Genomic DNA, 17319 nt, shown 5'->3' on the forward strand with positions numbered 1-17319 from the left:
GTGGAGCTTTACGGTTTTACTCACTGGAAACAAACTCCAGTAACCTTCCTCCACACATCGACAGGGTCTCTCCGGCCAGATGTCACCGCCATCACATTCCTCCGCTCAGGAAAGACAACCACACACTTTTTGGATACTTTTCTTTTTTGGATTTTAATGCCTAAGCTAATAATTAATCTAGCACTACTCTCGGGTAGTTTGCATATCTTTTCTTTTGGCGACGAGCGGCTGCGGTGCGGGGCTGAATATATCCGCAAGGTAAGTTAAAGACCGTAGAAAAGACACCTAAAGCGGGTGGTTCATCACCAGTACATCACCACAGCAGAAGATGTGATAGACAAGCTGGGCTCACGGGGCAGGTTTAAGCCCAGCAGCTGTTATTTTGCAGCTTGGGTTTTTGGTGCAGTGCAGCCGAGGGTGCTGGAAGTGTGATTTTTTTTGGGGGGGGGGGGGTTGTTTCGCAACATTAGTGGACCGACTTGCAGCGGCTCTGTGGCGGTTCTGTACCGTTATGGCGCCTCCTTCAACCGAGCTTCTGTCCCGCACTGTCCCATTTTAATTCCTCTAGTCTTCAGGGGATCAGAGAAATCCCGGTTAGACGGGACACCTTTTTAGTCACAGTGAAACCAGAGAATGGAGCCTCTGTGGCGCGGTCGAGCAGAGAATAAGGAGTTATTTTGTGAAGGGGAAAGGGGGGGGTGGGGAGGTGGGTTGGGTAGGGGGTAAAAAGCGCGCCGGACTCTTTCACAGTGACCCCGTTTCTGAAATCCCTTGTTGCGGTACGCCCGATCGAAGTCAATTGAAAGCAATCAGGATCCAGTTGCTGTCTGGCTGCACTGTGCAGCAGCAGCAGCAGTGCGAGTAAGCGAGGATTCATTTAAACTAAATATAACCTGCATCCTCGCTGCCCAGTTGCGCTTTATGCATCGGTCATAGTGGCTCTAAATGCATTTTATATGGGTAAACCGAGAGCTCCAGTGAGGCAAAGTGGTCATTTATTTATGTCGCTGCTTTTGAATGAGTGTAAATTTCAGGGAAGGCTGTGATACTTTTGCACGTGTCCATAAATGCCTCCTGTGTACTACATGCTTCCCTGCATCCCTGTCTCTCCAGGTGTGTTTAGGTGCCCTCCCACAGCCCCTCTCTGGATGCATCAGACTCCTCTGCCCCGGGGCCCTGGACCCGGTGTGTGACCCAACCCCCCTCATCCCCTCCCCCCTCCCTTTCCTCTCTCACTTCTCCAAACTCCCTTCCACCTGTCCACCACAACGCTTCTGTCCTGGGCCCCCTGCCTCTCGACCAGCGAGCAGAGGCAGGGGGCCATGGCGCCATGGTAACATTTGGTGGACAAAATCACCTCGACATGAACAGCGTGCCCTCTGGAGAGGGCAGGGTTCAGGGGTCCAACATTACCCCACATCACTTCAAGCCCTTCAGTTCGCATGCACACTACCAACAGGTCAGTCACACCTCGGTTTGTCTACAAAGAGTTGTGTGTGTTATTAAAATCTAAAAATTCACCTAATGGATGTTTTTTCATCTGCCCGTTTTAGGTGATGTGTGCACTGCGTAAACTGCAGGAGAGTGGGTTTTACTGGGGGGCTGTGGGGGGCCGGGAGGCCAGCTCTCTGCTGCGCTCTGAACCACCTGGGACTTTCCTAATCCGGGACTCTTCAGACCACCACCACTTTTTCACCTTATCTGTGCAGACAGCTCGAGGAACCAAGAATCTGCGAATCCACAGTGAGGGGGGCGGCTTCTTCTTACAGCCAGACTCCCAAAACACCCAAGAGCTCCCGCAGTTTGACTGTGTGCTGAAACTCATAGCGCACTACATGGGAAAAGGGCAGGGTGCTGAAAGAAGCAGAGGGGGGGCATGTGGAGGAGAGGCGAAAATGGAAGGCCCCAGCAATTACCTGATCCACACTGGGGGAGAGAGGATTCCTCTGGAGTTGCTGCGACCCCTGTCAAATTCTCTCTCATCGCTGCAGCACATGTGCAGGAGGACATTGAACAGCCAAGGTTTGGGGGGGTCGGAGCAGGCTGAACAGCTCCCGCACACACTCAGAGACTTCCTGGAGGAGTATGATGCTCCTATATGACTGACAGGAACTGCACAGGTTCCACCACATGGACCAGGTGCCTGGACGGCACAGATCAGTTCTCAGTGCATATGTGATTATAGGAGACTGGTCAGAATTAACCTTAGATGCCAGTGTGAGATCAGTTTTTCATATTGGCCAGGATTAGGGGATCACACTGATGGCCAACACCAAGCTGGGGTCCGGGGTGAGGAGTGCGTTTTGGGTAACCAACGATTACCTCATCCGTCCTGTCTTGCAAAAACTGACCACTAGTGCGAGTGGCAGATGAAGCCAGAGGTCAAAGGTCAGTGTGTCTTATGACTGACTCAGACGCAGAGCAGAGCCTCATAGAAGATTAACCTTATTGGTCAATATTAACAATGACAGCAATGGCATAATCAATACGCCACCAGTGATCCCTGTGGGTTTAACGTGCTTAAGAAGAAGCCTCTCCTCTGTCAGAGTAACATATACAACACGGGACAGAGAGAAAGGCAGTAAAACAGAAAGGGCTTAGAGGGGGTGAAGGATGGAAGACTTCCAGAGAAAAGGCAAAGTCCAAATGAGGGGCCCAAATTTGTTTGTCTGTGTGATGTGTGTATATAGATTTGTATGTGTGTGTGTTTTTGTGTGTTGGGGTGGTGCACACATTTCCATTGCTGCTTCCCGCAAATGTTGCCTCATAGAAGGGAGCAAGGCGGTCATGCACACAAGTCCACCCCCCCACCCCCCAACAACACACACACATACACACACACACAGGTACAGGTCCACATGCAAAACAAGGAAAAGCATTACAAAGCATCTTCTCGCTCTCCTGTTTGTTTTATTGTCTCTCCTTTATTACCCATTCCTTTCCCTTTTTTCTATTTCGGAGTTGCATGTGGAGTTTGACACTGACGGAAAACAGACTTCAGTTGCCGAGACAAAAGCTTGTTACTGAGACAAAAGCCTTGGCCCGGAACCAAACAAACCATCAGAACTTATTTTTATCCAGACTGGCTGGAAAAATGTCAGCGACGCTCTCGGGCTCCTTGGGGATAAGACGACGACAACAATGATCCTAGAGATTGGGGGATGGTGAGAAACGGGAGAGATGGAAAGACAAAGAAGAATAGGAAATGGGACAAGGAAAAGGGAAATGAAGAGGAGAACAGAGAATTGGGGGTTGGGGAGAATGAGGAGGAGACTTTACTGGTATACAGCTAAACAACAACAATGACGTGATTGATGTCCCAGACTTAGAGGAAATGATACAGCTCAAAAGGACACCATTGCTGTAAATGTAAACCAGGTTTGCCAAGAAGCCCCCTGTGAAAAAGGAAGTTTTGTCTTACATCTATAATTTAGACCGTCACACAGTGATTTCTTCTGTACATTATCATCTCAAACTTTTTTCTTTTTATGAAAACCTTTTGGTGTATTAGAGTGAGTGTCTGCTCTCTCCCTCCTGGATTTCTTAAAACACCATTCATGAAGGAGATAAGAGAGGAAATGAACTGCCTTCCACAGTTACCTCCGCAGCAGCTGGGCTTGACTGTCTGAATGTCAAGGGAACACAAGACCTCTCCAAAGTGATCCTTTTTTTTAAAAAAAAAGCCTTTTGTAAAACAAAACGCAAGACTTGGATTTGATCAAAATTGTTTTGTCTGTGTTTGGCCAGTGCTCACACTTACCTGTGATACATATTGGAGTGGTAGCCTTTTTACATGTTAACATTTTTGTGATCTCATGTGGACACTTGAGACAAGAGCGCTGAAATATACAACAATAGTACGCATTTTTGGTCAAATCTCTGTCTTATTTCCTCACATCAACAACAAGTTTTTTTACATGGGTCCGACCAGTGGACCACATGTGAGTCATTTGTCTTTTATAAAGACTCTCTCTCACAAAAGGCTGGCCACTAGTCTGGCAGAATACAAGCTGTAATATCCGCAATGACAAAACATAACAAAAAATAAATGAAAAGGAACGTTGCACATATTTATATTTCTAAAATATTTCAATAATTTATATTAAAGAGCACTATTTTTACAAAAGCCAATGCATTTGTCTTGTGTGTTACTTCACTGTTTCTTTGCCTTGTTCACTCTGGCTGACTTCACTGAGTCAATATTGACTGGATAAGCTCTAACTTGCCGTAATGTATTGTAGGGCAGCCTGTATTCCAGCAATGCCCGGCCTCACAACCAGATTATTTACTGACAAATGGGATTTCCTAGTTAAACAAAGGACTGTTTATTCAGTCGGCGTGCCTTTAAAAAAACCACACCAGGTTACGAGCAGCATTAAGAGGACTCGCATTCATCATGGGGTTAAAATTACTGCAATCATCACTTCTCATGTTCTAGGGCATTTGGGTAAATTCTATATGCATTTAGGAAAGGGGGGGGGGGGGGGGGGGGGTGCAAGGCTTTGTCAGACTTGCCCTGCACATGTACACAACACACAGAAATAAAGGGATTCCCAGAAGCTAACACCATCTCACTCACACATACACACACACACACACACACACATATACACATATGCACACACGCTGTGACACAGTAGTTACTGTGTCAAAAGCGCTCTTTGGGCCGGGCCTAACTGGAAAGGAATGCAGCGAGGTTTTATACATCCTGCCTGAGGGGCTGAGAGAGGATGGTATCCTCCAGAGTGTGTAGATATGTGTGTGTGAGGTCAAATAGGTGAAAGGGTCCACGTGGAGAAGATTTATGAGAGTCAGTAGTTTGCAGCCATTGCAGCGTGCGGAGGACACATAAGAGGTTTGGCTACTTATATTGCTATAGGTAAAATTAAGCCACCCCCCCTTTCTCTTTCACATACACACACACACACACACACACACACACACACACACGGTTCCCATTCCCTGCATACCTAGTGTTCTGTCTGAGGCTGGCTTCCAGGAAAGAGGCACTTTAATTGAGTTGAGTTTTTACGGCTTGCCTGGTGTTAGTGTGTGTAGGAGAAAGTGCGAATGAGGTGTCTTTGTATGAATGTGTTAGTCTGTGAGTGAGAAATGATGCAAAATGAGCACCCAGAAAATAAATAACAGAAATGTGATGTGAAACTGCATCGTTGACAATTTTCACACAAGTATAGAAAGGCAGAAATGTTATCATACATACATACATGACTATTCACCACACACAAGAGTCTGGATACGAGCCAGACACAGACAACAATGACTATTTTTACAGCTTACCTCAGTTCAGGTAATTAGAATGATTCAAAACGCAGCTTTGTTCTCTTTGTTATTTTACTATGACACTTAAAGGAAAAATGTGTGTATACAGGGGTCTAAAGTAATTCTTTGTACAGTGCATGTGTGCAAAAGAGTGAGCGACACTATTTGTTTATGAGATGAAGATTAAGTGGGCTCTCATAGAAAAAAGTGATGTAATTTAAGAGGCAAACAGAAATGACTGAGCCCTCTTCCCAAAATCCAACCAGAAAATTCCAGTTTCGCAGAAACACACACACACATATATAATAAGACAAATAAGCCAGCTCAGCTCAGTGTGACTCATTTTATGTTCCCCATAGTTGCATGGTTAGTGGAGCTAGAATATTTTTCCTGCAAGCTCCACTCCTCTCGTGAATCTCACACACTCTTAGAAAGTCTTTCCACCGTGATTCATTTTTTCAGGCAATGACTAGCTGTGTCCAGCTCAACAGTTGTCAACAGTGTCCTGGCCAAGCACAACACGCGGCTCTTAAACAACTGTGCTCCATTTGGAGTATTTTTTTTTTCCAACAATCAAAACATTCACACCAAAGTTTGGGCACCACCCCTCATAATTTTTAGATGGTGTTTTAATGCAGTATGAGGAAATGTAAAGCATGCCAAAGGGAGGGGGGGTTAAAATTGAGCTGCTCTATGCAGTCTGATTAAAATCTAGCTTTTATTGACAGTTGTTTCATTTCATTTTTGAGCTCATGCCAGAGTCAACGATGTCAAGCACTGAAGGTGGAAAGAATATTAAAAGGGTTAGGAATATGCTCTGCAACTCGCAATCCACAGCGTTCTTCCAGGAAGGGCCTCCGGTTTGCTGATTATTTCTTCCAGGAAGGCTTTTCGTTGGCTGATCGGTGCTTATAGGAAAGACGTTGGGTTGGCCCATCAACTCGTGTATTGTCACAGCCGCTTCTGATAAAGTCAGACCAGCTTCCAGGAAACCAGAGATTTACCCTCCAGCATTCCATCATTCCTTCACCATCAGTGCACACAGAGAGAAACATAGAGAAGGCAAGGGAGCGCAAGGGACATGGATCAATAAAAACCATATGGGAAACATACAGATAGTCAAATGCACTCAAAAACACTTGCGTGCGTGTGCACGTATGTATTTGTGTATGCACACAATTTAGTTCTACATTCACTGACCAGCTCACTGTGACACATGCGGTAACACACACTCAGTGAAACCACAATATTTTTCTAAGCTGAATATTCACCCCCCCCCCCCCCATTACACACATTCTCTACAGCTTTTGAAAGTCATTGTGACTAACTGCATTTTCACTCAAATCATCACTAAAATGGTTTTCCCGTAACACCTGGACGGATGGGTGTGCCTGTGCTATTACGGGCTGCAGGAACAAAGAAAACTACCTGGAATGACCTGAAAACAAAACAGGTTGGAAAAGGCAGTTGTGAGGCAGGCTGCAGACACAGCCACTTTGTTTTATCTAGGAGGTAGATGTTTTAGTTGTTTTTCATTCTCTATTCTCAGCTATGCAAGCATAGCAGCGGAAACGCTTGGAAGCCAAATGGCTTACTGTAATGGCATGGACTCAGACCAAACTCTCTAACACTCTCAGGTGTCACTGTGTCCCTTCAGTCAGCAAACAGGAGTGCATAACAAATGAACTTGAGACTGTAGCAGACTCATGAGTACAAGCACTAGTGTATGCACATACATATCTGGTGAGTAAGGGGTTTTCTGTCACAAATGAATGACAGCCATTGAGCCAGCCATAGTATCCATTGAAATCACTCTATGTGCAGTTGTAATGATTTTTAGGAAATAGGCGAAATGAATTAAGAAAAAAAAATAGAGAAAGAAGGAAATAATAATTTGTTTGTCAATATGGAATAATAGATATAAAATCTTTGCTCAAGGTTCAGTTACTAGCTTTGTCCAGAGCATCTTCAAATTCTTCCTGAATGATGGTGTGGTTAAACTCCAGCCAGATCCCATCAAGCAACAGCTGATTTAAAAACTCTAATAACTCAATGCACCGAGGAAGACCGCGAGGCAGCTGACAGCTCCAGAAATAGCTTGTAGTTAGACATGGAGTTAAAGTTTTATTATTGGCAATCACAGAAACTGCCACACATATTTCCAGTTAATTAGTTTTCAAACTATTACTCTTGTTTTTGGCTTCCAAATACCTACCTAATCTATAGCATTGCTTACACTGAACCAACTTGTTAAATGTTATTTCTTTGGTAATGATATTACTTTAGTACTTTTTACTATCAAAAAAGTACCCTATTACGTAGTTATTAATATAATATTATCCCACAATTCTTTGTATTGGTTACATATTACCACCTATGATATTACACCTGACTGTTCAAGCAAAATGTTCCAAAATGTAAATCACATCATTTTACATTATCACTAACGCACGAGGAGTCCCACAATGGCACTGTCATTTCTACATCAGCATGGTAAAAAATAGTAAGAATCCATAAATTCTGAAGTGTTAAAGTTATTTATGTGACAAGAACACAATTTTGTGGCTCGCTGTGGGAATTTCTGGGGAGACTACAGGTTTCCTAAAATTATTATTAGAGATACATGAAACCTTTGACCTGTTAGAACAAATTGTTGGACTAACTGACATTCCACAATCAAACAGTGTGGCGTGAAATGTAGATTTCCATCTAAAAGGATGAAGCTCACTGTATTTACAGTAGCTTTTCCCATGTCTGTTTACCTGCCAGCACAGTAATTCTGTTGCACACAAAACCCACTGCCTTTTTAAGTCAACAGCTGAGCGTGTGAATTGACAGCAGTAGGAAAAGTGTGTAGGAGGGTGTTAGTTTCTGGCTGTCAGTCTGTTACATAATAAATAGGCGACTAACATCAAACACACTCCACTGTTGTTGGGGTTTCTTTATCATTATTCTTCTACAATCATGAACCATCTCTCTTTTTCTCGTCCTAAAGTTAATCTTACACTACTACTATTTGGAATAAACATGTTGGATAACCACTAGGACTCTTGAATACAAAGGTCATCATATGCTAAGGCCATAATAGCTTTCTGTATTTTGTTTCAAATTATACGCCTGATTTTATTGCAAATTAAAAAACAACAGAAGCTTCAACCCCAAATTAAATGTGAACAGCAGCCCTGTTCTATCAATAACTGACAGGCTGCTCTGCTTTGACTTAGAAAGAATCCAGTCGGATTAAACAAGCCCCAATGTTGAGCTCTCTACATCCAGTCTATTCATCTAATGAACTGGCATTGCATACATGCAGGCATCCCCTAACACAAAACAAATGGAACTGCTCAGGCTAAAGTGTTTGTGTGAGCACACTTAAATGAGCTCACCTTGTGGAAACAGCTCACTCCTTTGCCTGCAAAAGGTGGGATTTCAGCACATGCAACCATACGCTCAACACCCCCCTTCTCTGTTTTTTCAATGTGATGGATCACATTTGTTCCCGAAAGAGGAAAAACAGGGGGTCTGCTGTGTGTGCGCCCAGAAGTGAACCGCATCTGAATTCAAGAGCCAATCAGAGAGCTGTATAGACACTGAGCCCCCCAAGTACTGCTGGTTTATAGGGCTCAGCTTCAGAGAAGTCACATGACTTCCCAGAGAAAGAGAGCGAGAGAGAGAGGGAGAGAGAGAGATGAACAAAGGCCTAGAAGCAGGCAATGTGGGAAAGGAGGATGAAGAGGAGGAGAGAGAGGAATGAAAAGAGGGTCAGGAGGGTGACAGGATTGCTGCAAGGGGTGAAATGAAGGTCTGGTAAAATAATAAATCTGAAGGAGGTTAAAAAAGCGAGAGATGCAGCTGTTCTCGGAAGAGAAATTGTACAAGCTGGTTGGGGTCTATAATTACAGCCGAATGAACAAAATGAGAAATGACTGACTGAGATGAGAAGTGGCATGAATGAAAGATGAAATTAATGAGTACACACAGGCAAACGTGGTTGCAGTTGATTACTGCAGTGGGTAATCTTGATGGTCTGGTTAACCCTGCATCACACTGTCACGCGACAACTATCTTTACCACAGTGTATAAATGTGCAGTTCACCCAAATCAGCCAAAAATAAAGCTATTTTTTTTATCTTACACAGTTGGTATCAGGATGCGCAGATCATTTTTGTGCAGACGATCGAGACATCAGCTTCTGAATGTTAGGCTAAAATGGAAATGTATCAGATTTTGTTTGAGCATCATTCTGTGCATCTTCCTAAAAGCACTTTCCATATTACACAAACTTTGCCGTCAAGAGTTATCACCGGGACTATTGATTTGATTTAAAGACAAAATCCAAATGGTCGTGTGACACAAATATACTTTTTCAGTGCTCGGAGGACGACAAACAAAATTTCTACTCACCTCTATGAAATTGAAGTGGGCACTAAAGAAAGGCTTAAAGAACAAACCAGGTTGACAAAAGTATGTGGATGCTCTTTTGACTCTGGGTCTGATTTAGTTGCAGTGAAGGGAAATAGTTTTTCTTTTCTTATTAGTCAGTTTAAAAGAAATCACCTAATTTCAAAATTGATTAATGTGTTTAATTAAAATTTCAATCAAAAGTAACCATGTCAAATACTCTCATATGGGATAATGTAAACTAAATATGTTTTGTTATTAGACATTTGGTCTAAACAAGTATATCTTGATATCTATCAAGGGGTAATGTGCATTTTGGGGAATTAAAAAAAAATTCTAAAATGAATTATAGTTTCTTAATGAATGAAGAAAGTAGCTGCCCTATTACATTGCTAGTTCATAAAGATAAAACTTTATTGCTCACCAAAGGGGAAATTCACATAGTGACAGGAAAGTAAAACAGCAGGGACAGAAAACAGTAAAACAATAAGACACAATAAAAACAAAGCACTGTGTAAGTAAAGAATGTAGCCAAGGTCAATAGAGATATAAACACAGATTAAAACAGAAAACAAATACAAAACAAAAACAAATGTTGTTGTCTTAAGGTCATGCACAAAAGAGCACCTGAAGCGCTCCATGTTTCTTTTCAGTGGAATTAGTCTGTAGCTAAATGAGCTTCCCATCTGCACAGTTCATCATAAAGCAGGTGAGGTGGATTGTCCAGGATGGCACTGATCTTGTCCACCATTCTGCTCTCTGCCATGGCCTCCAGACTGTCGGGTTCCAGTTCAACAACAGATTTTGCCTTTCTGATCCGCTTGCTCACAGAGTAGGGGCAGCCACCTATAAAGAACAGTGCACTTGAGACTGTAGACTAAAGACATCTTCAGTAGCCTGTTGCACACATCGAAGGCTGAAGCCTCCTGTGTAACAAAAGTCTGCTCTGTCCTCAGTGTTATTCGACCGGTCCAGTTTGTTGTTAATGTGGACCCTACAATATTTATATTAGCACAAATTTTCTCTCTCTCAAAATGGTGGCAAGGATCCTCTGGCTGCTCCTAATGTCCAACGTTGACATTGAGTTTTACACAATTATTGCTGCACCATTCTCCTGAGTTTTCCATCAAATGTCTGTTCTCCTCCTTATCATTATTAATTCATCCAGTGACTAAGGAGTTATCAGCAAACATTTGGACAAGACTGCAAACAGGAAAAGTCCCACGAAAGTTCCTTGGGGAACACCATTTTTGTTTGTCACCACATCAGATACACATGTAAGCAAACAAACTCTGACCACTCAGAGCAGTAGTCAGTGATCCACTCCATGTTAGGAAGATGACGGCATTCTCCAACCACTCTATCAAATGTCTTCAGGTTTGAAAGCATTAAGAGTCCTGGGACAGCCTCTTTTCCATAGGTTATGCACCTTCTTTATCCTTAGAGAGAGGTTAAAGAGGTAATGTATGTCTAGTAAGAGTGGGGAGTGGGGATTGTAGTATTGGCATTGCTGGACAACATAGATGTAGCATTAGCACAAGTGGGCACTAGGGAGGTAAGCAGTGTACCATGAGGTGAGGTGTTACTTGGGGAAGGATGATATGTGGATGCTCATAGTTGTCTGGAGAGGTCCTGGATGTGGTAGGAATAGTGTGTGGAGAACCAGAGCCATCAACTGACATGTTGGAGGGAAGAGGGACGCAGAGTAATCAGCTGGGGGGAACTCAAATCAATTGATAAATAGGTTTAGCTCATTGGCAAACTTTGGCTCTCCTTTCACAACACTGTGTAACATCTTGTAGCAAATCATTAGTCATTAAAGAAATTGTTTTCTGTGATTGCTATGGAAGAACTGACCTCAGCTCAATTCAACACCTTCAGAATAGTTACTGCGAGCCAGACCTTGTCACCAAAAGTCAGCATTTGACCTCACAGATGCTCTTGAGGCTGCATGGCAGAAAACCCCTGCAGCCAGGTTCCAAAATCTGATGAAATGTTTTCCCAGAAGGGATGAGGTTGTCATACCAGCATGTTAACACCCACTGTTTAACAATGAGATGTTCACCAATCACATATGGGTGTAATGTCCAGCTGACCTGATACTTGTGCTCATATCTGCATAGTTGACTGACTGTGAGACATTACAAGGTCTATTTGTTTTTATTTAGATGAACCGACCCTTTAAAGGACTAAAGTGATGATACAGAGGTCTACCCCCACATCTGCATCCTAACAGCAATGTAGCTGATATATCTGTGTGTGCGTGTGTGTACAATATGTCCACATGGCCCATGACATATGAAGTGGGGGCTGGTGTGAAATGTGAAACAGATGTTATTCTTTTTTCGCAGGCACTGATGTCGACACCTTTGCACTGCACAAGAAAGTGTATGTGTGTGCGTGTGTGTTTATGAAAAACCTCATTTGAGGGAAGGCTTCCCATAAACACCTGTTTTGTTCCGGTTAATATCTCTCGTCATGGTGAAGAATTGATGGCCTCAGTGAAAGAGGAGAGAGAAAAGAAATGGAGGGAGGGAAGGAGTGCTGATGGGGGGGGGGGTAACCTACATTCCCCTCCATCTCTGAAAGAGAAGACCTCATGTGGGATGAACACATTCGTTTATACATTCAGCCCGTCTATTTTCAGCCCAGTGGGTTTATGGTTATTGGAAAGGCGTTGCCGTCTTGCTCCTTCCCAGAAGGAGTCAATATTTCTCCCTCTCCTTCATTTCTCTGTCTCTGCCTCTTTTTTCTCTAACTCAATATTTTCTCCAAAACACCAGTCTCCCCTCCATGCACAGGCAAGGAATGCTGGAAGGCATCGGAGAGAAACAAAAAACACAAGCAAAGACACAACCCTTACACACACACTCAAGCACAAAAGTGTGAGGTTACAGAATGCAGTGCCAACAGCGATCCCGAAAACAATCAGGACGTCTCCCAATTTCTCCATCTTATCACAGTTATCCATCGCTGCTCCATCTTGCTTACCAATGCATCTTTATCTGTCTTTGTTCACGGCTCTTGTGGGGCTCTGGAGACCGACTTTGGTCTTTTTATCATGTTGATGTTTGTTAATGACTTTTAATGATGACTTGTTATGGCTCATAAAACCTGGCTCTGTTACTGGTAACTTTAACTACACCACAGTGCAGCCCTGATAACGCACACTGGGACAGTTATCAAGTAATTACAATCAGACAAGACAGCATGAGCACGTTTGTGAGTGGGAAATGTATGTAGGGGTGGGAGGGAGTGAGGGGGTTTTCGCCTTGTGAATTTAGACATAGCATTAGTTACTCAGCTTAATCCCAGTCCAAAACGGTAGATAAATTCCCACACGCCTTCTCTTCCAAATATTGACTTAAACTCAGAGACATGAGAGAACTAGGACAGTATTGCAGATAAAAATAGACATTAGTGCTGGATATAACCAGCATTATTTGGGTCTGAGCCCATAGCCCTAATATTTTTAATGTGTGTGTTGAGGGGGTGGGTATGTCTTCACATACTTTTTCCCTCCTCACAATAATAGATAAATGGATGATGCTGAGTGCCAGACATAATTACTTTTAGGCCTTCAGCTTACTGCAAAAGGTCAGGCCAAAAGCAGGTTTGTGACCCCTGAGCATTCATGACTACAACGTGGTGCAAACACATCATGCACACTGGCACAAGACAGACAGACACGGACAGATGCAGAGAAAATTGTATACACTTGCATGCCTCGCTGCACAACATTAATGCAGGACACAGTGAATATTGTCCCATTCAAAACATTTTCATCGCAAAGTACTGCATGGCATATGCTGATTAAATATATTTGTGGAAAATCACAGGGATACATTTGATAGTATTTTGAGGGAAATGCAGAAATTCAGAGCACACATTGTAGAGTAATTGTAGCAGATGACGACTTTGTCCGAGAATACATTTCTAAATTTACTTTATTTATTCAGCACGAGAGAATTTTAATGGGAGTTGTTTTCTGTGCAAGCATTTCAGTACACAAATGCCTAAAATCAATGAATTGGTAGTTTGTCAATAATACTAAATGTAGCTTAGCTGAGACTGAAATCAGGAGAAGTACTGTTTGAAAATTTTCTATCGAGTAAATACTACTCCACAAACGCAAAAGGCCACAAACTAAAACCGCCCAATTTGGTATTTTCTCTTACAGCCAATATAAACGCAAATGTCCTGTACAATATTCAACTATACTGCAGTGTCTAGAATCGGGAAATCACAGAGATCAGAATACATTAATGAAGGGATTATAACTTCCCCTAATATTCTTTTCACATCCTACAATAAACAGAAATATTGTTTCACACTGGAAAAGTTTACTTGCAGTGTTCGTTTAATGTAATTGGTGTTGTAAGATAATAGCGCCACCTTCAGGTCCACACTACTCTGTGCATGTTGGTGAACTGATTGGTCATCCATTATTATTCCTTAAAGTAAATGATTATCGATTTACAAACCACTGATCCAAAGTTCAATACAAAACACACAACCTAGTGCACATGATAACGTGAGCATCATGGCTTTGAAAACATTTTCACGCAGGGTTTTGTTTAAATTGTTAAATCACGGTGTCGCCGCTTCAGACAAACCGATAAGGGCACAAAATGCTGCAGCCACCGTGGTGGCACGGAGCTCCGTGCGGGATTACTACAACAACGGAAATCCCAGATTCCCCATGCCGGGTGGTGCTGCCCACGTGCGTGTGGTGGACCTCCGCAGCGACACGGTCACCAAGCCTGGACCAGCCATGCGTCAGGCCATGGCGGAGGCCGAGGTCGGGGATGACGTGATGGGAGAAGATCCCACAGTAAACGGTTAGAGCTGAGAAGTTAGATGCTAGAATATACTTTCATGTTGTATTTTGCATTTCTACTATATGACCTAACCTATTAATGAATGATTAAAAACAATTCCTGCATGATTTAGAATCAAATCATTAAAAATGTATTTAAAACTTCCATTGCCTTGTGAGGCACAATTACCTTTTTATAACACACACACACACACACACACACACACAAGCAATGAAGAGCTTTATACTAACTTATGAGTAGTCAATGAGTTGCAGAGAGTGTTTGCGTAACTAAACCTGGTGGCAGAAATCTCAACAAGGAAAGCAGCAGCCTACAAATTTGCATTGTAGACCTTACAATGCAAACAGCACGACATCCTCAGGCTAAGATGTAAAATACAGTAAATGCATGCACACTTGCACTTTTACTCATTAGATGCCACATTAACTTTGCAGTATTTTACTAATTTCTGAAGAGTTACAGAAAATTGCAGCTGATATGTTTGGGATGGAGGGTGCACTGTTTGTCCCTACTGGAACCATGAGTAACCTTATTGCAGGTGAGTTGTGCTCGTATTTGAAGTGTCTGAATTAAAATGATTATGTCAGAATGATCATAAATGTGAACTATTTTCTCCATCCAGTGATGGTGCACTGCAGGGAGCGGGGCGATGAGATGATTGTGGGCGATCTGTCTCATATACATGTCTATGAGCAAGGAGGAAGCGCACAGGTGTGTGAAAGTGAGCGGCAAACCCGTGTAGTCAGGTCTTTAGAATCTCTTTTTTTTTCATCATCTACAGTTTTTCCATGCAGGGACTCAATGTGTATTTGTGTGTTGACCCAGCTGGCGGGTGTCCACTCCACCACAGTGACCACCCTCCCGGATGGAACATTTGACTTGGAGCAGCTTGAACTAAAGATCCGCCACGGTTATCCTGACTCTCACTATCCTCGCTCACGCCTCATATGTGTGGAGAACACACACAATATACAGGGAGGACGTGTGCTGCCTATGACCTTCCTGCAAGAGGTGTGTGTCATTTCCTTTCTAAGTGTATTTAACACTATACTATTTTGTGTCAACTAAGGTTATTGTGAGAAAATAAAAGTTTTATTTGCCTTTTCCTTCTTCGGATGGTTTGTTTCCATCTTCAAGGTCCGTGCTTTGGCTGACAAGTATGGTCTGTCGGTTCACATGGATGGAGCCAGGGTGATGAATGCTGCTGTGGCCCAAGGTGTGCCTCCATCCACCATACTCCAGAACACACACACGGTCAGTGTGTGCCTCTCCAAGGTGGGACTGCTAAACACAGAAAGAGAACAGACATAGCAAGATAGTACTCAATCATTTATTTGTTTATTGCATCCAATGTATGCAAGTAGAGTTAGAATTTGTCAAATTTTAATTATGGTGTGAAACAGGGTTTGGGGGCCCCTTTGGGAACAATGCTGGCTGGACCCCAAGACTTCATATCCCAGGCAGTACGGTGCCGTAAAGCCCTGGGTGGGGGTATGCGGCAGGCTGGCATTGTAGCTGCAGCTGGAAAACTGTCTTTACTGGATATGGTCAGGAGACTAGAGGAGGATCACTGCAATGCAAAAACGTTTGCTCAAGGTAAGATGCTTATATTTGTCTGTGAAATTTTTAATCATTAACTGGCCGCCATTGTGTTCCTGCTCATATCATCTACTCTTTTATTACTTCTCTTCCTCCAGCTCTGCTTGACTGTGACCCTGCTCTATTTGCTGTAGACATGGCAGCTGTGGAGACAAACATTGTTCGTTTCAGTCTGCAGGAATCCAGTCTGAGTCCCTCTGAATTCTGTGCCCGCATGGGCCGTGTTTGCGAAGGAGAGGAGGCTGCACTGGGCCAGGGGACACAAGTTCTTATGTACCCTCATTTTGGAAATTCAGTACGAGCTGTGTGGCATCTTGGGATATCTCCTGAAGATACCCAGTTGGCCATTCAGAAAATGCAATTTGTAGCTTCTCAGTTCTTGAAGGAAAATCACAGGGCCCAGTAAAATTGGACCTTTTCCGAGATGTGTAGTGTACTAATCACAACTATTTGGACAGAGTAATCTATATGAAAGGTATAACAAAAATCAAACATGGGGCAAATGCAATTGAAGTTTCTTTGGATTGAAGATATCTCTATATCATTATTTATTTCACTGAATTAAACTTTTGGGAGTTTCTACATATTAAATGCATCAAATGTAGCCTCTTATTACAGACATTGTTTTAATTTTAGTGGATATACTGCAGAGAGCAACCTAGTGCTACTAATATTAAGTGTGACGTTTTCTTTGCACCTCTTCAGACCTATTATTATTAAAATTAGTTGACAGTTTTGTATTCTGGAATTTGAAATTTGTCAATCTATTGTTATAGGAAGACTTTGGGGCGTTAAAATGCAGTAACCGTTACAGACACAAGATGGCACTGCTTCCAGTTCAAACCACACTGATCAGCCGCAACGGTAACAAACCTGGTCTAAATAATGTAATGGAGGACTAGGGTCATCATGACCACTCTGAGCAGTCTGTGTTATGCAGCCCCATACACAGCAAAATGAGTGCAGAGGTAGTACACAAATTCAATACTGTAAAAGTGCACCTACTGACCTAAAATGTTCTCCCCTAAATGTACCACGTCAAATATGTTACTCAAGTAAAAGTACTAAGCAGAGTACAATTTATTTTAAGTACTCCATAACGTATGGATTTAAACAGTACTGACTATGGTAAATACATGTAAATAAAAATAAAGCTGAGATCAATGTTGGTAAAATGTTGGTATTTGTGTTAAAAATG

General features: G+C 42.7%; 2 protein-coding genes across 2 annotated transcripts; both read left to right on the forward strand.

The window, feature by feature from the left end:
- The first annotated feature begins 36 nt into the window (after positions 1-36).
- socs3b (suppressor of cytokine signaling 3b) lies at positions 37-4131 on the forward strand. Its single transcript, XM_067488443.1, has 3 exons — positions 37-258; positions 1114-1459; positions 1554-4131. Exons 2-3 carry the CDS (start codon positions 1331-1333, stop codon positions 2100-2102), a joined length of 678 nt encoding a protein of 225 aa, XP_067344544.1. The 5' UTR covers positions 37-258; positions 1114-1330; the 3' UTR covers positions 2103-4131.
- Positions 4132-13139: 9008 nt separating this feature from the next.
- On the forward strand, positions 13140-17285 carry tha1 (threonine aldolase 1). The gene is made up of 7 exons (XM_067487775.1): positions 13140-14522; positions 14977-15060; positions 15145-15233; positions 15348-15533; positions 15660-15797; positions 15926-16118; positions 16220-17285. Exons 1-7 carry the CDS (start codon positions 14225-14227, stop codon positions 16525-16527), a joined length of 1296 nt encoding a protein of 431 aa, XP_067343876.1. The 5' UTR covers positions 13140-14224; the 3' UTR covers positions 16528-17285.
- The last annotated feature ends 34 nt before the right edge of the window (positions 17286-17319 follow it).

Source organism: Channa argus, chromosome 20, assembly GCF_033026475.1.
Source record: "Channa argus isolate prfri chromosome 20, Channa argus male v1.0, whole genome shotgun sequence".
Lineage (NCBI taxonomy): Eukaryota > Metazoa > Chordata > Actinopteri > Anabantiformes > Channidae > Channa > Channa argus.